At 44.9% G+C, this 18,706-nt stretch overlaps 1 protein-coding gene across 7 annotated transcripts in view; it reads left to right on the top strand.

The window, feature by feature from the left end:
* The window catches only part of NRF1 (nuclear respiratory factor 1), a 130,349-nt gene extending 114,469 nt beyond the window's left edge, over nucleotides 1-15,880 (top strand). For 2 of the 7 annotated variants that reach the window (XR_003005630.1, XR_003005629.1), the window contains exons 11-12: nucleotides 11,729-13,718; nucleotides 13,994-14,135. Coding sequence is in view for 3 of the 7 variants with exons in the window: in XM_024762707.1 (XP_024618475.1) it covers nucleotides 11,729-11,770; nucleotides 13,994-14,157 (206 nt within the window). In the remaining 4 variants the exon portion in view is untranslated. Of the gene's footprint in view, nucleotides 1-227; nucleotides 332-11,728; nucleotides 13,719-13,993 lie in introns of all 7 variants that reach the window. The other 5 variants (XR_003005632.1, XR_003005636.1, XM_024762707.1 and 2 more) reach the window with 5 other exon arrangements.
* Nucleotides 15,881-18,706: the final 2,826 nt, after the last annotated feature.

Below are 18,706 nucleotides of genomic sequence, written 5' to 3'. Positions count from 1 at the left end.
TGTGAAGCCAGGTTGGTCTGACTGTGTCAGGTATTCTCAGCTTGGGGAAACTTGACAAGCCAGGGATATTCTGGGCAGAGGACTCAGGTCAGGGCTTCAGAGCAGAGATTCCCAAGAAGGTGCCTGCCATCAGGCAGATAGATACCACTGACCATGGTATCCTCTCCGTCCCCTGTGTCCTCAAGGCCAAGTTACATGTTTCGTTATCTCATTCTCCTTCCCTTTAGGTCCCCAGATCTTTCTGAGTCTTTGTATTCGAAAGACAGATTCTGGTCTTAGATGATTCCAGCTCCTTGTAACCAAGACAGAATCTTGGTGCCTGTCATTGCAGGTAATATTCTGTAAAGGGATTTTTTTTTTTTTTTTTTGCATACCAAATCCAGAGCCATAATTGGGCAAGTTTAACTGGAGTCATTTCTATTCAATATGTGGATGAAAAAATGGTTTTAATTGAGCATGTAAAAAGGGGATTAATCACTGTTCACACAAGAACAGAATATCATAACAGGAAAAATTCTTACAGAATAAAGTTTTTAAGGTTCTTGGGTAAAGGGAACTTTCCTCTTTTTACTTATGCTTCCATTAGGATTTTGAAGGAACGTCAGCACACTGTTATTAACTCTAATAGCTTGCACAGCTCAGCCAGTATGGTTTGGGGCCCTCTGGCTCTCAGATTACCTGTATAAATACAGGGATTCACTTCTCAGCTCTACCGTTTGTTTCATAAAGAGCAAATGTGCAGAACCCCGCAGCAGCAGCCTAGCAGGGCAGTAAACTGAACAGGATGAACGTGCTTCCTTTTTGTGTGATGCTCTTTCCCCATCCTCCTGCCAAGAGCAGGCTATCAAATGAAAGGGAGGTTGTGGTCGGAGTCAGTAAAGTGAATGTCTAAGTGGCACCTGCTTCATTCAGCAGATCTGCTTTCCCGGCGCCTCCCACTGCGTATCTGCTCCTGACAAAGCCTCTTTTCTCCTCCTCTTGGTCAGACTGAGAGCAAAGGCCCAGCAAGGAGACATATTGGTTTTACTTTGTCAGCACAATTGCCTGTGACATTATAATTATACCAAATCTTCATTATGAGAAAGGCCCCAATTTAGAGATTTTCAGAGCCTAAATGAGGTTTTCAAAAGTAGAATTGGTAAAAACATCTTTTCCGTTGTAAAGCTAGTAAATGGATCTGAGAATCATTGAAGGGGTCTAAATATGGAAACTGAGACACTGCTCTGAGCGAGACTACAAAGACACTGCTATCAGATTGGCTCACTAAAGAGGCGTCCAGCAATTCTCTGACTCTTCCCAGCCCAGCCTCTCCCTACTACTTGTAGCGCTATAATGTATAGCTATACTATAGTACTCTCAAATGTTGATAAATTTTCTCACCTACAAGCCTAGGAGGTAGGGTATGTTAAAATAAGTTGATGGGGTAGGGCAGCAAAGGAAAAAACCTGTGATATAAATAAGAAGAATGCCAGGGAAATATATTTTAGGCAAGTGCAGAGCATCCAATTTCAGATTGAGTTTCCATCTAAACAAAGGCAACACTTATGTTCTACAGTGTGTGTGCAACTGAAGCGTGCTTATGGTGTGGAGTTGGCTCACTGGAAGCTCTGGGAAGGTTTTAGAGCTGTGCCCTGGCTCTCTAAACTGAAATTAACTAAAATCAAATAAAATTAAAGACTCAGTTCCTCAGTTACACTAGCCACGTTTCAAGTACTCTATAGCCACCTTACTGTCAGTGCACGAATACAATGAGCCCATCTTCGCAGCGAGCTCTTGTGTACAGGACTGTTTTAGAGATTGGTCTGTACCTCCTGAAATGTCTTGACTGCTTAAGTGAGCCTTGGACTTTGGATTTCAGGCTTGCTGGAAGGGGAAAAGGAAATTGCCTGAATGTTTTTGGAACAACTTCCAGCCATGTTACTTGACTATAAGTTTTGTCTTTTCACCTTAAAATTATTTTTCCTCCAAGAATCTCATGTCCTTTCCCCACCCCCTGCTCACTCCTCACAAAACAATAATAATAATGATAATAATGAATTGTAACCATGAGAAAGGACTTTAATTTTAGGAATGCCCACTTACAGCTGACTTGCTTCCTGGCCTTCCCTTCCTTAAGCTTTCACATCCCTCCCTACTATTTGACTTGAGAGTTCTTTTCTCATTAAACAGAGCTTCTCATGGACAAGAGGGCATGTGAACACTCAGGGGCCAAGAGCGTGTACATGGATTGTTCATTTTGTGCACGACATGGGGCGTGAACAACACTCCCGGGAGTGGAGCACTGAGCTGGTGGCATCTTCCATTTTCAGCTCCTCTGGGGAGCAAGGGCAGGACCTTTAAGCTTGTTTCTTCCATTTGTCTGCCTCTAGTAGCTACTACATGGTTGATTTGACTCCTGGGAGAAAACCTATATGAAATAATAGTACCTCTTTTCTCAGGAACTTAAATCATATAAATATAATGTTGCTTATCCTCAAAGCAGCCCTATGAGACAGAAATGGCCTGTCGGTTTTATAAATGTAAACCTAGTCAATTCTTAATTGCCACACACAGATTATCTGGTATGCAGATGACCCATGACACATTTTAAATCCTTGGACAGTTTCTCTAAGCAAGCCAGGGTAAGCCTGGCCCATCTCCTTCACCCCCAGCCAGCTGCTGTGTTCTTAAGGAATACAAATTAGTTTTCATATTAGCTTAAAGAAGACATAATTAGAAAGTAAGTCTGATACTCCAATAAAGATGTTTAAAAAAAGTAAGAAAGAAAGTAAGTCTGCTACAAGAAAAGCACATCATAAGTTCCAGTTTAACGGCGTGGTGCGGAGGAAATGACCTCTCCTGCCTTTGGCTCAGCTAAGAGCTGACTGTAAGATCTGCTTTTAGACACATGTGCATCGTCGGCACTCATTGTGCTGGCATGTTTGCCGAAGGATTTGTAAACCTCCACAGGTGGATGTCAGAGACACCTTTGTGGCCCAGGCACCAGGGTGTGGGTGGAGGCAGTCTTCCTGCCGCTGCCTCTCCACACCACTTTCTGGGGGCCCTTCCTGCTCAGTGCTTTTTAGAAGTTCTGTATTCTTGTCAAGCCTCTGTATGGCATATGGCCCATTGCAAGTGGATGCTGACAGAATGCCACAGGGGATTCATCTCTGCAGAAGGGAGGAAGCGGCTAGAGGGTGGAGTAACTAAGAGGCTATACCCTTCCAGGTGCTGCATCCTGCCTGGGTGGTGGGATTCCTCTGTTCCACACTCTTCATCACCTGATCACCTAACGGTTTTAGTAACCATTGATGACTTTGTGTAGATCCATTATTTCACCAAGAGTTTCAAAATAGTGATTTCTCTAGTGTTATTATTCCTTCTGCCTTTATTAGCTGGAATTCTTTTATAAAGAACTTGTTCCCATTAACAATTTGGTTATGCTAAATACAGTCCAGGTAGGAAAGGCAGGATAAATAATAGATTAAAATGAAGTTTATAAGATAGAGTTCTTTCTTTGTGACCGTCAAACCCCATAACTGTTTATTTCCACTTTCCAGTATGCTGTCTTCAGGTGTCTTACTGACTAAAGCAAATTTAATTCTGCCCTTTGCATGCTCTTAGAAAGTTCTAGTGATGTTTGTTTGCTTGCTTTCTAAATGGTGCTCTACAGACTGGGCTAAGTGAGGGCTTGAAGAATCAGGAGAGCATCTTTGGAAGCCTTTTGCCTCCATCTTTCCCTGTTCAGATAGAGGAGGCAAGGACCAGATGCTGGGCACAAGGGGCTGGGGATGGGGGTCCTTACCCTCGTCTCTCTCCTTTTGCACCTATTTGAAATTTTCCATAATAAAAAAATTGAAAGTAATAACAGAAAAATAAATAACTCTCCATTCTTAACTCTGGATAACTCCTGATTGGCCCTCGTATTCATTTCTACACCTGACTATTGCAAACTCTTAAACAGCTTGGTAGCTTTCTCCTGAGGTTTCTGTCATGTAGGCTCTATTTCCTGTTTAAAGATATCAGCTCTTCACATATTGCTCACACCCTGTCCACAACGGAGACTTTGGGTGTTCTCCCTACCTCCCTTCCCAGTGATCTCTGGAAATTTACTGTATAGCTCCTGCCCTTCTCTGTACATCTCTGATCAGATGTCCTCCCTAGCATATACATGTCCCACAGGCTTTAGCTGAACACTTTCCTCTCCTGCCATTTTCAGTTTAAAGCCCTCTTGGTCAGACAACAGGCCTTGGAGTCGGCTTGTTCAATCTCACATTGGGAGTTCAGTCTCCAGGATATAAACCATGGTGATTCTGAACTCTGAAGCACTAAACCCTGATTTCGTTAATGTTCTTGGGCACTTCAGTAATTTCAAGAGGGAATTGTGAAATTATATCTCCAAAATATGTTTTGAAATACATTCACTAATAAAGTAAAAATGAATTCACTTTTAACGTTTGGCTTATGGGATACAGGCAAGAGGATTTTCTTGGTGGTCTGCAAAATCAAGGCTAAGGACACAGTGACACTGTCCTACCCAGAGAGAGTCATTGCTATGGAAGTTATTCCAGAAAGTGGTTTTTCCAAGAGAGCCTTGAGATTGTCTAGCAAGAGGGGAGAAAACTTTGGATGCTGAGAAGTGCCTATTACCCCAGGGTACCTGTGAGGCTGCTATTGGCTTCATGAGAATATTCAGTACTTGCCAGATGTAATACATATTTTAATCCATAAATCCCTCAAATGCCCTCAAAAGCCACGGACTTAAAGAACACGGAAAAGGAAGATTAAATGTCCCAGAAGCAGCTAATATAACAGAAACAGAACCACTGGGAGAGAAATGCTTTTTCTGTTTCCCCCTTGTCTTACTATTATGAGGGTTACCTGGAGCTCCTTTTCATTTGATATCAACATTCTTTTCATGACCTTCCTTTTCTTGCCCTCGTCTGTCCTCTTTCCATCTGGTCCATGTTTGTTATTCTCAGCCTCTTTATCTGCCTGCCACCTGCCTACTGCACTAGCTTCTTTACCTGATTTCCCTTCATATTCTCCCATTTCTATACCAGAACACAACATGCCTATTTTTCTTCATATAATAGTGGCTTTCCTGAGATGTCAGGCACTGATGTAAACTTCTTTCCAGACCTGAAGATAAGATTTTTTAAAGGACTTCCCTCCTGCCTGTCATCCCTAAACACACTTATAGATACCCTCGGTGGCTCTTTAAAAACTGCAGAAGTGACTTAGGTAATACAATACATGGTTTCATTTCTTATTTATTCTGATCCCTTCCAGTCACAGTCTTCTGGTTCCCCATTTAAGCCGGCATTTTCCTAATATTGACACATACAGTTCGCTTTCATGTCCATAAGCCACAGAAGGCGTTACATTGTGAATTTTTCCTTTGGGCTTTAAGAATTATTGCGTTTCCACCAACTGTTGTGTTTATTTGAGAATTTATTTGTTTAGCTGTTTTTCTCTCACAACTATCAATATTTTTCTTCCAGCTAAAGATATTTCCATGACCAACTTGGAAGGCCTTTGGGCTGAAAGATTCAGTTACAGCAAACAACAATTCCCAAAGGTTTCCCAGATTGTGAGGGCAAATGAAAGGCCCATTCTTCCTCAGGCCGTCTGTCCTGCTCTATCTTGTCATGGAGTGGGGTGGGGGGAGGGCAGTCTGTGGTTCTGGGTGACCCTGACTAGGCCTGCAGCTCTGTGCTCTACTGGGCTCTAGCCTGTGTTATTAGTTTTTGGGTTTAGAAGTTTATCAGCATGATGATATCATATCATACTGTCCCTGATCATATATTTAACATTCTTAATACTGATTAATGGTTTAGCCTAGGTTTTTTATTTACTGATGCACTGAATCAGCAGCTATTTCATATATGTCATGGTGCAGTTCCAGTGCCTGTTCTGACCATAGCTGCATTCAGAAAGGAAGCTGCCTGCCAGCCCATCTGCCCTGATTTCATGGTTTTTATCTCTAATCTTTACATCTTTGAAGGCCTTTGGCGAATGATGTGCTTCCTGGCAGGAGCAAATCGCTGCTGAAAGGAGATCTGTGCTGTCTCTGCTTTCCTTTCTGCTTCCTGAGAGCTTTAGTCTAACATCTGTGACCCTAGCCAGACTTCATCAAACCTCTTATTCAAAGTCATCTTTGAAAGCAGCTGACATTTATTGTACACCTACTGTGTGCCAGGCACTGTGCCAGACTTTATCTATGTCAGCACATCTAATTCTCAACAACGCTGTGAAATTAGTAATGACCATTTTATGTATGAGGAAAGTGAGGCTCACACGCCAGTAAGTGAAGGAGCCAGGATTCACACGTAGGTTTTCTGCCTGGGAAGCCTTTAATGGAAATAAAACCTTCTGTTTTACCCTCACATAAAATGCACCTGAACTACCATACGGCATTTGGCTGTGCTACCTTAATAATGTTGTGGAGAAAATCCTACTCATTCTGGAGCAGAGTAAAAGGCTCTAAACCTCTTCAGGCTGCAGAGGCCAAGGCTAATGAGAATGTAATCAAGCTTCTGAAAATCATGAAGAACACGATCAATTGTCATATTCAATTATTAACATCTACTATGTTCAGGTTGCCCAGTACTCAAAGACATAGTCCTGCCAACAATCTAAGTAAGCAGATTTGTATAGGGAAAAACTAATTACTTGGAAACAGGTTAGCACAGATCTGGTGCCAAATGAATGGTGAGGCAGTCAAATCCCCTGAAGGAGAGGACCTAGTGGGCTGTTGTGTCTGGGGGAACCCCTGAAAGACAGGGAAATTGTTGAAAGAACAGGACCTAGGTTGGCAGGGAAAATTCTAGGCCAGAGGAATCTGCCTGAGTAAATACATGTGATGGTTAGGGTATACTGAAAGGACAGATATGGTTGTGATGAAGGGGTAATATAGAGTATTTATGGGAAAGGCTGGTGTAATCCCTCATCTATTAGCTATTTGGACTTTATTTTTCCTTTAGTAGAGAGCCGCCAAAAAGGCAGGGAGAGGTGGCGGGGTGGCCATTGCCAAACAATATTTCAAGAAGATTTAGCTAACTGTACTGTATAGATTTATTCATCAAATCTCAGAATACTAAAAGAAGTTAGTTTTGGGAAAAATGAATTAATTCCCCTAAGTAACTTCCAATTATACGCATACGTTTGTGTGTGTGTGTGTGTGTGTGTGTGTGTGTGTGTGTGTGAGAGAGATCCATTACATGGTAGGTAAGTGACGAAACTCATTACCTCACGAGGGGTCAGGAATAGAGTAGATCAGCTCATGAATGATAAATCCAGAGTGTGCAAGGCTGTGACACTAACCTTTAATTTACTCTCATTGGCGCCCATGGTCTACCACAAAGCTTCCCCTGGTGACACCATCAGAGACAGACCACTACAGAACCTCATGACCTCCTGTTTTGCAGAAAACAAGGCCAAGCAAACGTCTGAATTTTCAGAATGTGCCTCCATGTCCATCACCTCGTGTGGAAGTTTTAGAAGATCCCTCTGGCCTCTGTGGAGGGGAGAACAGGGTGCAGTGGAGCCAGGGCCGAAGCAGGGTGATTACAGGAGAAGCTAAAATGTAGTCCAGGCAAGAGAGGATAGGAGTTTGTCCAGGGTGGTGGCAGTCAGCGTGGTTGAATTCTGGGTTTATATTTGAAAGGAGGGTTGACAGGATTTGCTGATGAATTGCACGAGAAGTCAAAGATGGCTTGACTTCCAAGTTTCTGGCCTGAGCAACTGGAAGGATGTAATCACCACTTGTTGAGGTGCGAGAAGAGTGGGAGGAGTGTGTTTGACCATTTGGGTTCAAGAATGATACCCAGTGGTAGAAAAACAGAGCAGGGTCAGGTCTCATTTTCTTTTACAGGGGAATGTGGTCCTGGAGTCAGCAGTTCCTCCAGGATTTGGGGCTGACTGCTATTTGACAAGGAAATCCTTGTGCTGGGACCTGAAGTTCCTGAGTCTCTTTTGGCCTCTTTTTCCATTTTGGCCAATTCTGTAAACCTTACCAAGAAGCCTGAGAGGCGAGGCAGCAGTGAGCCCAAAGTGGGTAGTCCTCTCCCTTCTGGGTCCCTGCTGGACATAGTGTTCGATGGTAAGGGCTTACTAGTGCGTGCAAAGGCTCCCAGATGCTTCACTTTACCACAAACTCGGTCATCTTGAGGGGGGGAAAAGTCACTCAGTCTCTCTCAGTCCATGTTTTGTTTTGTTTAAACTTTTTATCTGTTTACTTTTGAACTTAAAGAAAAGGGGGGTTAGATTTTCTAAACTGAAGAACTCTAGGGTTTCTTATAGCTTTGAAAGATGGGGGTATTAGAGATTGGGGTACTAAAATCTTCAGGATTTTGTTAAGTACGTGCCTTTATAAGTCCATAGTTCTGCCAAAGGAACTTGCCTATCATTTGTGAAAGCGAAGAATACCTGCCCTGCCTACTGCTACAGCGTCTTAGCAGAAATCTAGTGATGTGCAGTGGGTGTGAGAGGGCTTTGAAAAGTGTTGCACAAATGCCAGGAGAGTCTTATTACTAGGAAGTTCTCTTGAAGGGGAACTTCAAGTCCTTAAAGTAGAATGGGAGGGGCTTCCTGTTGCCTAATCAATCAAAATGACCCCAAATACAAGCTTAGATTAACATACGCCTTCTAGATTAGGGCTAATCAGGGGCAGGCTGAGCAGATGCAGGGACAATCCTGGCCTGATTACTGAACCTCAGCATTTAATCATCTCTCTTCCAAGGGCAGCCGGCCGATTTAGTGCACGCTGGGTTTCCAAGCCTCTAGCCCCCTCCCCCTTTCCACAGACATAAAGGCTGCTAGGTCAGAGACACTGAGTCGATTTAATCTAATCCCAGGTCAGAATGGCTGTGTGTGTGAGAGAGAGAGATTCTAAAATCCCCACAATAGTCCATGGGATGGTAATGCACCTATTTAAGGTAGAGGTAGACTGAAACTGCATGTAGAAAATAACGGACTTGGGATTTCAAGGCATTAGAGGTTACGAAACGACCCTGTATATGGAATTTCTACCTGCGAGAAGCTTTTTAGATATGTAGTCGCTGTCACCAGTTACTCACTCTCGAGACAGCTTTGTATGGGAGTCATTTTATCACCCAGTTGTAGAGGTCAAATTTACTCCTTCCCTGACTGTGAGGTGAAGGACAGAAGGTGAAATCTTTAAAAATGGTTTTATTTGGATGAGCTCTGAGTGTAGTTGTTTTCGTATTGCTTTCTCTGGACTGAGAGCTCCCATTCTGAAACAGCCTGATCACCTGAAGACTCACCCACTTCAGTCATTTAGTCCCTAGGCGAGGACACCTGTGAAATCTCAGCAGGCAGGTTTCATTCATGAGTGTAGAAGACATTTACTGAGCACCTGCTGATCGCTAGGGACTCAGGTATGGAGACTCCATCTCTCCCTTAAGGAATTTACAGTCTCCTTGGAGATAAGACATGCAAACAGTGATAAAGAATATGACCATTGCCTCCATGGATGCCAGTGCAAAGTGCTGTGGGCCCTTGGGGAAAGAGGAGCTAAGACAGAGGAGGAGAGATTGGAGCTGACTATTGAAGGAAGAATAGAAGCCCATTCAAGGAACAAGCCAGGGACAGTCATTCCAGGCAGAAGTCACAGTGTGTGCACACCATGGAGGTGTGTGTGGAGAGAACCTCAATCAAACAGTTCACCTGCCTGGAAGGTACAGTGGGTGAGGATTCATGGATCACCAGGCTGAACTGAGCAACAGGGGCTGATGTGAAGGGTTGAAATACCTGCAAAGGGATCTGGACTTTACATCCCACAGGCCATTGGAAACCACTGAAGAATTGTAAAAGAGTGCAACAAGATCAGTTTGTGTTCAAAAGATCATTCTGGTTATAGCAGTGTCAGCCAATTTGTATTTTTGCATTTGAACCTTTCTCCATTTATTTTGGGGAAGATCTTCCACGATACTAAAAAGTGTTTTAACAACAGTGTTGGGCATGGACCCACACCCTAGGTAACCCAAACACATTGTAAGCCAGGGTGGAAGAGATTTAAGTCTCACAGTTCTTCAAGGTTCTCTCCACCCCATCACTAACCTAGGACGGTCGCTCATAGTCAGGAAGAAGCTCCCCACCCATAGTATTCACTGTATTTGTAAAGTATGTAACTTGTTCCCCAAGCTTAGAGCTTTTGGAACTGAATCAAGCCCAGAAGCAACAACAGTGAAATGAGACTGATCTTTGCTTCTGGTTTTGGTTGCTGTTTACTAACATGTGGGTTCTTTGGAGGTGTCCTGGTTTTGCCACAGGGCATTTTGGGTTATTTCACTAACTTTTTCTGTTTTGACCAGAAGAGAGGATGAAAGTGAAGATGATCAAGGTACACTGGGGTGATGGAAGGGGGTCATTTGGTCTTCAGATACACTCAGGCCCATGCCTGGAGTCTAGACACTGGGGAGTAGAGCCCAGCTGCACGTTGGTTGAGGCCAACAATAGAGTCCCTTGGCCTGCTGCCCTTGAGGCCGTGTTGATGCCAGTGTTTGGCACACCTTGTACCTCATACTGTGGGGAATAGAACATGAACCAGAGCCAAGCCTGGCCTTGAAGGAGCCTTCAGTCTAGTGGGAAGGCCTGTCTACATACATTAACTGGGCCAAGCCAGATTATACCCCACTGTCGAGTGGTTATTGAGAACCCCAAGGAGGCTGCTATCAGTATTGACTAGGGCTGGGATAGGCTTCCAAGAGGAGAGTTTTAAAGGGGAAGGAGTGGGCAGTAAGGGAATTCTAGGTAGTGAACAACTTGAGCAAAGGCCCAGAGAAAGGAATGTGACCAATATGTTGGGGAACTGAGAATAGTCCAGGGTGATACCCAGAGCACAGGGAGTAAGGGAAATGAGACTGGACAAATCACAAGCGGTTCTGAATACCATACCCAACATTTGAACTTTATTATAGGCTTTGGGAACCTTTTTAACATCAGGGGATTTGAAAATTTGAGGTTGGGGAATGACGAGTTATAGAAACATAACAGGTGGCAGGAAGGGGTGAACGGAAAGAGGAATTGATTAGAGACATGTAAGAGCCATTTGCAAAGGGCTAGATGAAAGAAATTGAACCCGACAGCCTTCTGAAGCCAATGTGTGGCCCCTCAGCCTGCTTGAGCTGGCCTCCTTCCTCCTTTTAGGTCCCAGCATCTCAAGTGTGAGGATGGTGGGCCATGCCTTGCATTTCCATTAACACACACCAGGGTGAGCCTGGATTTCCAAAAATGTCGACAAAGCAGAACCTCAAGCCCCATTTCAGGTTGCATCATCGAATACTTATTTCTAAACTGGCAACACTTACTCCTAGAAAACAATTAGATACAATTTGACATTGTAAAATAACGTTTTATTTTATGTTTGATTTTTTTTTTGCATTAGGAAATATTCTGTTAAAATTTTTTTAATTAATTTTTATTTTCATCAAAGTGATATATAGTTTTAAATGACAAAAAGGACTAAAAGCCTTTAAAAAAAAATATTTGTACCCCAAGGGCAACACTTCATGCTTTTTTCTGGTATGTATCTTTATTGCTCTAAACAATAGTCTTGAGTTGAGACGTTATTTGTTATCAATTTTTGATAACTCAGTTTCTATGTTTATATTGTTAGAAACATAAAATTTTATAAACGTAAAAATTGTTCAAAAAAAAAATTGTTCACTGCCAAGACGAGTGGGTATGGTTAATCCTTGCTTTTTTTTTTCTTCTACTTTTTAAGGAGTAATCACCGGTTCTACCCAATTCTGGAAGACCCCTCGAGGTACTTTATCCCACGAGCTCATGCCACTTCCCCTCTGTCCTCTCAGACGTGCTGCACAGCCCCCTTCCTGGGCCCTCCTGCTGCCCCCACGCTCCCTACAGTGGATTCTCTGTCTCCTAGACCCCACGGCCACTTATTTCTTAAGTTTTCTCTCTCGTTTCTGTAGGGCACATCCTTCAGAGCTTCCAAAGAAAGTGTGCGTGGCGGGCCAATTTTTAGAGCCCGTACAAGTCTGCAGATGTGTTTATTCTGCCCCCACGCTTAACTGACCTGGGTGTCACTTCATAGTCTGGAGAGAGAATTCTAGGCTGAAAGCATTTTCTCTCAGACATTTGAAAACATTGCTCCATCATCTTCTAGCCTCCAGGCTTGCTTTTGAGAAGTCCCACAATATTATGATTTCCAGTTCTTTGTATATGACGATTTTTTTTTTTTTTTCCTCAGATCTTTTGGGAGCTTTGCTTTATCCCTGGTGGTGTGAAATTTTGCAAAGCTGTGTCTTAGCGTCTGGATCTTTTTTCATCTGTCCTGCTGGGCACCTAGTGGGCCTTTTCAATCTGAAACTCATATTTTTCAGTTCTTGAAATTTACTTACAATGTGTCTGATAATTTCCTACCTTCTGTTTTTTCTGGTCTCTGGAATTCTGTTTTATCAGAGCTTGGACCGCTTAAGGTCTCCTGCTTTCCATCTTTTAACCTTTCCTGCTCTCTAGATTTCCTTGACTTAACCTTCTGATCTTTCTGTGGCATGGATTTCATCTATTTGATTTTTGAAGACTTTTCTCTCATTCCTTTTTAATAAAGCTATCCACTTTTATGATACAAGCCTTTTCTCTCTGAAGATATTAGAGTTTGGGAGCATTCGTTTTTGTTTTTTCTGCTCCCCACATCGTCTCTGTTCTCTCTGTGTTCCCTAGGAGTGAAACACTGAAACACTGATAGTCGGGGTATGCAGGGCAGAGCTGGGTGGCCTGTAGGCCTTGGGGTGGTAAATATTAGGGCCGCAAGCGAGGTTTTTCATTGTCTCCGCACCCCCCTCCCCTCACCTCCCCACCCACCAGATGTCACCATAGGTCTTCCCTGCAGCCTCCCCGGGTCAGTTTCTCAATACAGTGGGTGAACTTCAGATGCCCTGTCAACAAAGGTCTGGGTGTTGGGGTTGGTGGGACCCGCTGGTCCAGTCAGTTGAATACAAGCTGTCAGCTAACGCCTGTTTTTGGCTTCTTCCTCTCGTTCTGCAGTGGCTGAGCCTCCATGTCCTGAGCTCTCTGGGACACAGGAGTTGCAGCTTCCCCTTCTCTGATAAGTCAGAACCCCTTTACGTTTGCTTTGCATCTTCCAGAAATATGTTGACATCCCTCATTTATATCTTTTTTCCTCCTTCACTATAATTTTTATTTTAGAAGGAAGAGGAATTTTATATGTGCATTTATTCTGTCTTATTTAATTGGAAATCTTTTTTTTAATGTTATATAAAATTATCAACTTTCCTTTCTTAGGGAGGACTGCCCTTTTCTGAAATTATTTGCTTCCTCCTTTCTTTCTGTTAAACCCTCCTTTCTAAAATAATAGTGATATTAGGAGGTAGTTGGAGGTCTTTTTTTTTTAAAGTTGACCCCAGAACATATTTAAAAATTTTACTGGTCTATGAAATCTAATATCAGAAAACTAATTACCTAGGCTTTTTTTTTTTTTTTTCTTTTTTAAATAAGCTGACTCTGAGGAGAGGGATAATGGCCAGAAGACAGGAAAGGATTGAGGGAGAAGTTTTTTCAAGCTGAGAGAAACTTGAGCATAGGCAGCCAGAGGGTTGAAGAAGTCAGTGTAGCAGAATATCAGAGAAAATTAATGGTGGCCTTTCCTGGAGAAGAAGGCAGTCAGAAGAGATGGACTTGTTGAGAGGAGAATTCACACCTGATGGGCCTGTGTATGCTTCCTAAAGTTGAAGGTAGGCCGGCAGGCAGGGTCATCTCTTGGCAAGTTGGGGAGGCCCTGTTCTGAGGCATGTTTCTACAATTTCTCCAAATTTTCTTTCCTGTTAGTCTGTTTTAAAGAATTAAAATGGGGTGAGAAAAGGGTTGTATTCGTGCCTGGACAGTGGGTGTGCAGTTACCTGAGGCTGCAGACAGTGATACTCTGAGGGCTGGAGCTCATTGCCCTGTCCAGCCAGCATCTGGGAAGCCGCACCCAATCCCCACCAACGGTCTCCCCTTGTCTCCCCAGGACTGGTCCAGATCCCTGTGAGCATGTACCAGACTGTGGTAACCAGCCTCGCCCAGGGCAATGGGCCGGTGCAGGTGGCCATGGCCCCTGTGACCACCAGGATATCGGACAGCGCAGTCACCATGGACGGCCAGGCTGTGGAGGTGGTGACGTTGGAACAGTGACATGCAGCCATATCATGGCATCGTTTTCTAGTCTACTTCAAAATTTTTTACACGTTTGCAGAGGTGCAATCAAATGAAATTAAGTCTCTCGACTTTGGAAGAAAAGTTTTGTTAACCTTTTTTTTAAAAAGGAAGAAAGGCAGCGGATTTTGGAATTGCATTTTTTTAAAGCACCACTCTTGATTTTCTGGGATTGGTGGAACAAGATACTGCGTTGTCAATTTCACTGTCCCCAAAAAGCCAAATTGTGGCAAGGACTTCTTTCTGCGAAAACGTGTGTATAGTTCTGTGTGTGTATGTGTGAGTGTGAATATATGTATATGTGTACATATGGATATACGCATTTACATATATATATAAAGTATATATATGTGTGTGTATGTATATGTGTGTATGTATACGTGTGTGTGTGTGTGTGTGTGTGTGTATATATATATATATATATACACATATATATATATGTATGTATGTACGTATGAAACCCGCATGGAATTATCTGTATGAGATCAAGGTGAGCTGTGGAAAAAATAATTCACCCAGTTTAGTGGGTGTTGGGTACGTGGCCAGACACAGCCACCGGTTTTTGTTCATACCAGGGTCATGCGTTGAGCTACTGACAAACTCAGGCAGAGGTGACCATGCCCTTCACCAAAGCTGCCTCCCAGTGGCCACCCAGAACTCTCCCTGCTGGACTTGCCTGAGGAAGGATGTTCCAGAATGGGGTGAGGTCCAGAAACTGTGCTTGCAGGGTCCAGGGCCTCGTGGTCTGGCAGCTGGGACGCTCCTCGGGCTGGCCCAGGTGCTGACCTTGCCACGGGCAAGTGAATGTCCTTAAAACTCCCAGGCAGGGATGAGAGGGTTTTCCTCAGCCTCCCATCTCCTCCCCTCCCGAGGAAACCTTCTTGATCTCATGACTATTAACATGTCGCTTTGGTTTTAAGGTCAGTCCTGAATTGGTCGTGTATATGAATTGAAGGTAACAGAAGTATTAAGGGTTTGAGGAGTGCGTGCGTGTTAAGTGTGCTTGTGAGTGTGTGCGTGGTGGGGAGAGAATGGGGGGGGTGGGAGGGGTTGGAAGGGGAAAGGAAGGAGGGAGAGAAAAATCTTCAAAGACCAGGTTACACCAATGGGAGCAATTTTTTCCTTTCCTGTAACTTTCTGTAGCTTAACAGAGGAGACTGAAACTGACGGGGGCACCTGGCTCGTGGAAGGTTGGCCGTCACGCTGGGGGAAGTTAGAGAGAGAGGGCTGAGGGTGCTTCCTGCACTCCTGGACCAGGCCCTGTTTCAGAAGGAACCCTGCAGTTTTCCCAGGTGCATCCTGCTGGGCCTGGGTCCCCGCACAGCTTCCTTCTCACACATGTTGATTGGTCTGGGTGTTCTTGTAACTAAATTCTGGGATTTCTCAGCTGCAAGCCCCAAGTCTCCAGCGGCTAAATTCACCTGACTTTTTGACAGGCCAAATCTCTGCTCCTTGAGTACAGGGACAACTCTTCCTCCCTCCTCCCGGGCCCCCCATGTGTGATAGTGTATTTAATGTGTTTTTTTTTCTTTTAATGCGACATTAAAAGATTCTTCACATCTTGCTCAGCCTTTGAGAAAAGTTTCAGATTCTTGTATTTGCTTGTTTTATATAAAACTATCCAATGTTCTTTGTATGTTTTTTTCTGTACATAATGGGGGGAGGGAGGGGAAATTTACATAAAACAGCCCTAGTTCTACAATTTGTTATTTTTTTAATTATTATTTTTTATCGTCGTTGTGAAACTGTCCAGGGGCTTCAAAGTCCGTGTTCCTTTGTGGTGAAATAACCTCCTAATAGTTTGAGAAATTGCCAAGAAGAAGAAGAAGAAAAGCAAGACCCCAGTAGCAGAGCATGGATTCTGTGTCGTTTTCCATTCTGTCTATTACTGCCTCATTCAATAAATAGTAACAAAGTGGCAACAGGAAGTGGAACTGTTCATCTCTGTAGGAACACTTAGCCTCTTAGGAATTCTCTTTCGGGGAGGCTTGTTCTGCTTTGTAAAAGGCAAAGGTGCTTTTACTCAAGCTCAGTGATCTTTGAACTGTGCTCCTTGGCGCTGTGGAGCCCTGTAAGGGGAGTGCTAGGGTGAGGCTGGGGCCTCCTGTCCGTCCCCCATCACCAGAGCAGGTCTGTTGAATCAGTTTTATAAAATGCTGTCCTGGGGGATTAGGGGGCTCTACTTTGAAAACCTCTATTCCGGAGTCCCCCTTCTAGGGGTTAATTGCATCCCACATTAAACATCAGGGTGAGTGGTGGTGCCCGTCCATCTGTGTCCTCCCCACGTGAGTGCTGTTCACTACTGCAGTGGCTTGTTCTTCTTGAAGCGGGAGCCCCAAGCCATTAACTGTTTCTTTAGGCCCTCACTCCCTGGGCTCGCGCACAGCTCGCTACTTTAATGTGGCAGCTGCCCTTCTTGCGCCCGTGCCTCCTGCCACAGCACAGCCCCAGCTTCAGGCCCTTCCAAGCCCCTTGAGTCTGCCCCTCCGCGTTGTGCCCCTTGTGCCCACTGCGAGCCTCAGCCTGGAGTGACGCGCTCCTTGCCGCCTCCGCCACCCCTTTCTTTCCTTTTGTCCTTGGATGTTTGGGTCAGTTTCCTGGTGATAATGATTAGAACAGTTGCATGTGAAGGCCAGAAGTGTTTTCCTTGCTGCCTGACGGGGGCTCAATAAAGCCAGTGCCACCTTTTCCCTCTCTTCTTGAACAAATGGCACATCATCACCTGTTGTCACCAGAGAGGGTGGACCCCAGGAAGGATTGATGGCAGCCAGATGAACCAAACATCACTGCCGTTGGCCACCCAGGGAGCAGCTGGGTTGTCTAGAGTGCCTCTGTGGGGATGGCCTCTCTCCAGAGGCGTAGTCCATTCTGTTTGCCTGGCAAGACCCAGATGCTGCCTTTTCAGCAAGCATGTTGTCGAAACTTTCTTCAGTGGGGCAGGTGGAGACCTTTGCTTCCATTATTGCCCAAACCACCAGCAGGAGCTGCGAACTCAGCTGCCTACAGGGACCAGGCAGGTGGAATCAATGCGTAAAGTGGAAGCCATTCAGTGGTGAGAGGAGGAGGAGTGATGGAGAGGACAGAGTGGAGAGCATCTGTCTAAAGGGAGCAGCCCCTCCTGAGTGCTAGCAGATCGTCTCCAAGCGGGAGGAACATGGGCCCTGAAGCCCCATCTTTTAAATTTTCCAGAGAAACTGGGCAGTCCAGGTTTGTGTATGAGTCTCCTGATTTCAACAACAAATCAAAACTCCTTTACATACTCTGCAGGCAAAATAAAACCCACCTGTAGACCAGCTCTGGCCTGTAGGTCAGTTTTGTTTAACTTGGTGAATGCCTACCACTGCCAGGTGAATAAATCATGGCAGTTGCCTGAGAAACAGGAGGAGATGAGGAGATACTCGTGTGAACAGATCGCAGCAGCCCGGTGTGATAAGGTGCCGTCTGGATGGAGTGCTATGGCAGGATGAGTTATATTATCTCATTTTATCTCCTTAAGGGTCCTCTGCATTAAGTAGTTTATCATCCAGGCTGCAGACAAGAATATGGTGCTCAGCGAAACCAAGATGCTGGGCTAGCAATTCTTGGTTTTAAGTCCTGCATTTGAGAAGATCTATTGACGATGCTGGTGACCACTGGAGTCTTCCAAACTCAGATAAGTGAGCCGAGGAGAACCCGAAGGGCAGGGAAGAGAAGGGGACTGTTCGCTCTGTAAGAAGAGCTCAGGCTGCCAATGCGCGCTGGCCTCACTCAGACCCAAGCAAGGCTCATCTCCAGCCGCTTCTCAGGTGGAAGACGGCCTGCTCCTGCATTCGCCTTCCTTTCTACCTGCCGCCATTCCTCTCCCCTCCTCTATCATGCCCCCAAAGCCTTAGCTATGGATGGAGTTGTACTAGGCCCGTGGTGGCTCCCTTTGGTGTCGGCACCAAAACCAATCGGGAAACTTCAAAGCTTATTTGGAGCAGAGGCTACGTGGGATGAGGAAGACAAGCCCACATTTCTGCTCTCACCTCCATCTCAGTGGGCCGTGGGCTGCCCAGGGCACCAGCCCAAGCCAGCCTGTGGCCTCAGCACGGCTCATGCTCAGATGCCAGAGTCAGGGGCACCCATCAGTGCATTCCCACCTGGCCTCTGCTGTTTGCTCCAGGTTGGCAGCTCTTGGAGAAGATCCATTCAGGACGGTGGAGGCAGCACAGAGGAAGGAGGTGCACAGAGCGGGGAGATACGGCATAAGGACTGGACCCTGAAATAGCTGGAGAACGTAGGCTTTTCTCCACCTGCTGTTCAGCTCCTGGTGCTGCTGGGCCCCTGAATGAGTCCCCAGCCCACTCTGAATTTGAGTTTCTCCCTCCTGAAAACCGCTGACCTGTTAGCAAATATTTGTTGAGTACTGGAGTGTATTTCTGCAGAGTTGGGAGGGGAAAGGCAAAGGAACAGGGATAATATTCATCTGCAGAGTGGGGGGGATTGAGGATCCCCCGAGAACCCGGGCCTTACCCAGCACCAACTTATAAGGCAAGGACAGGCCTGT

Source organism: Neophocaena asiaeorientalis, unplaced genomic scaffold, assembly GCF_003031525.2.
Source record: "Neophocaena asiaeorientalis asiaeorientalis breed wild unplaced genomic scaffold, Neophocaena_asiaeorientalis_V1.1 scaffold681, whole genome shotgun sequence".
NCBI classification, from domain to species: domain Eukaryota; kingdom Metazoa; phylum Chordata; class Mammalia; order Artiodactyla; family Phocoenidae; genus Neophocaena; species Neophocaena asiaeorientalis.
Note: the sequence above shows the minus strand (reverse complement) of the source record. Positions and strands in the feature narration are given on the sequence as shown.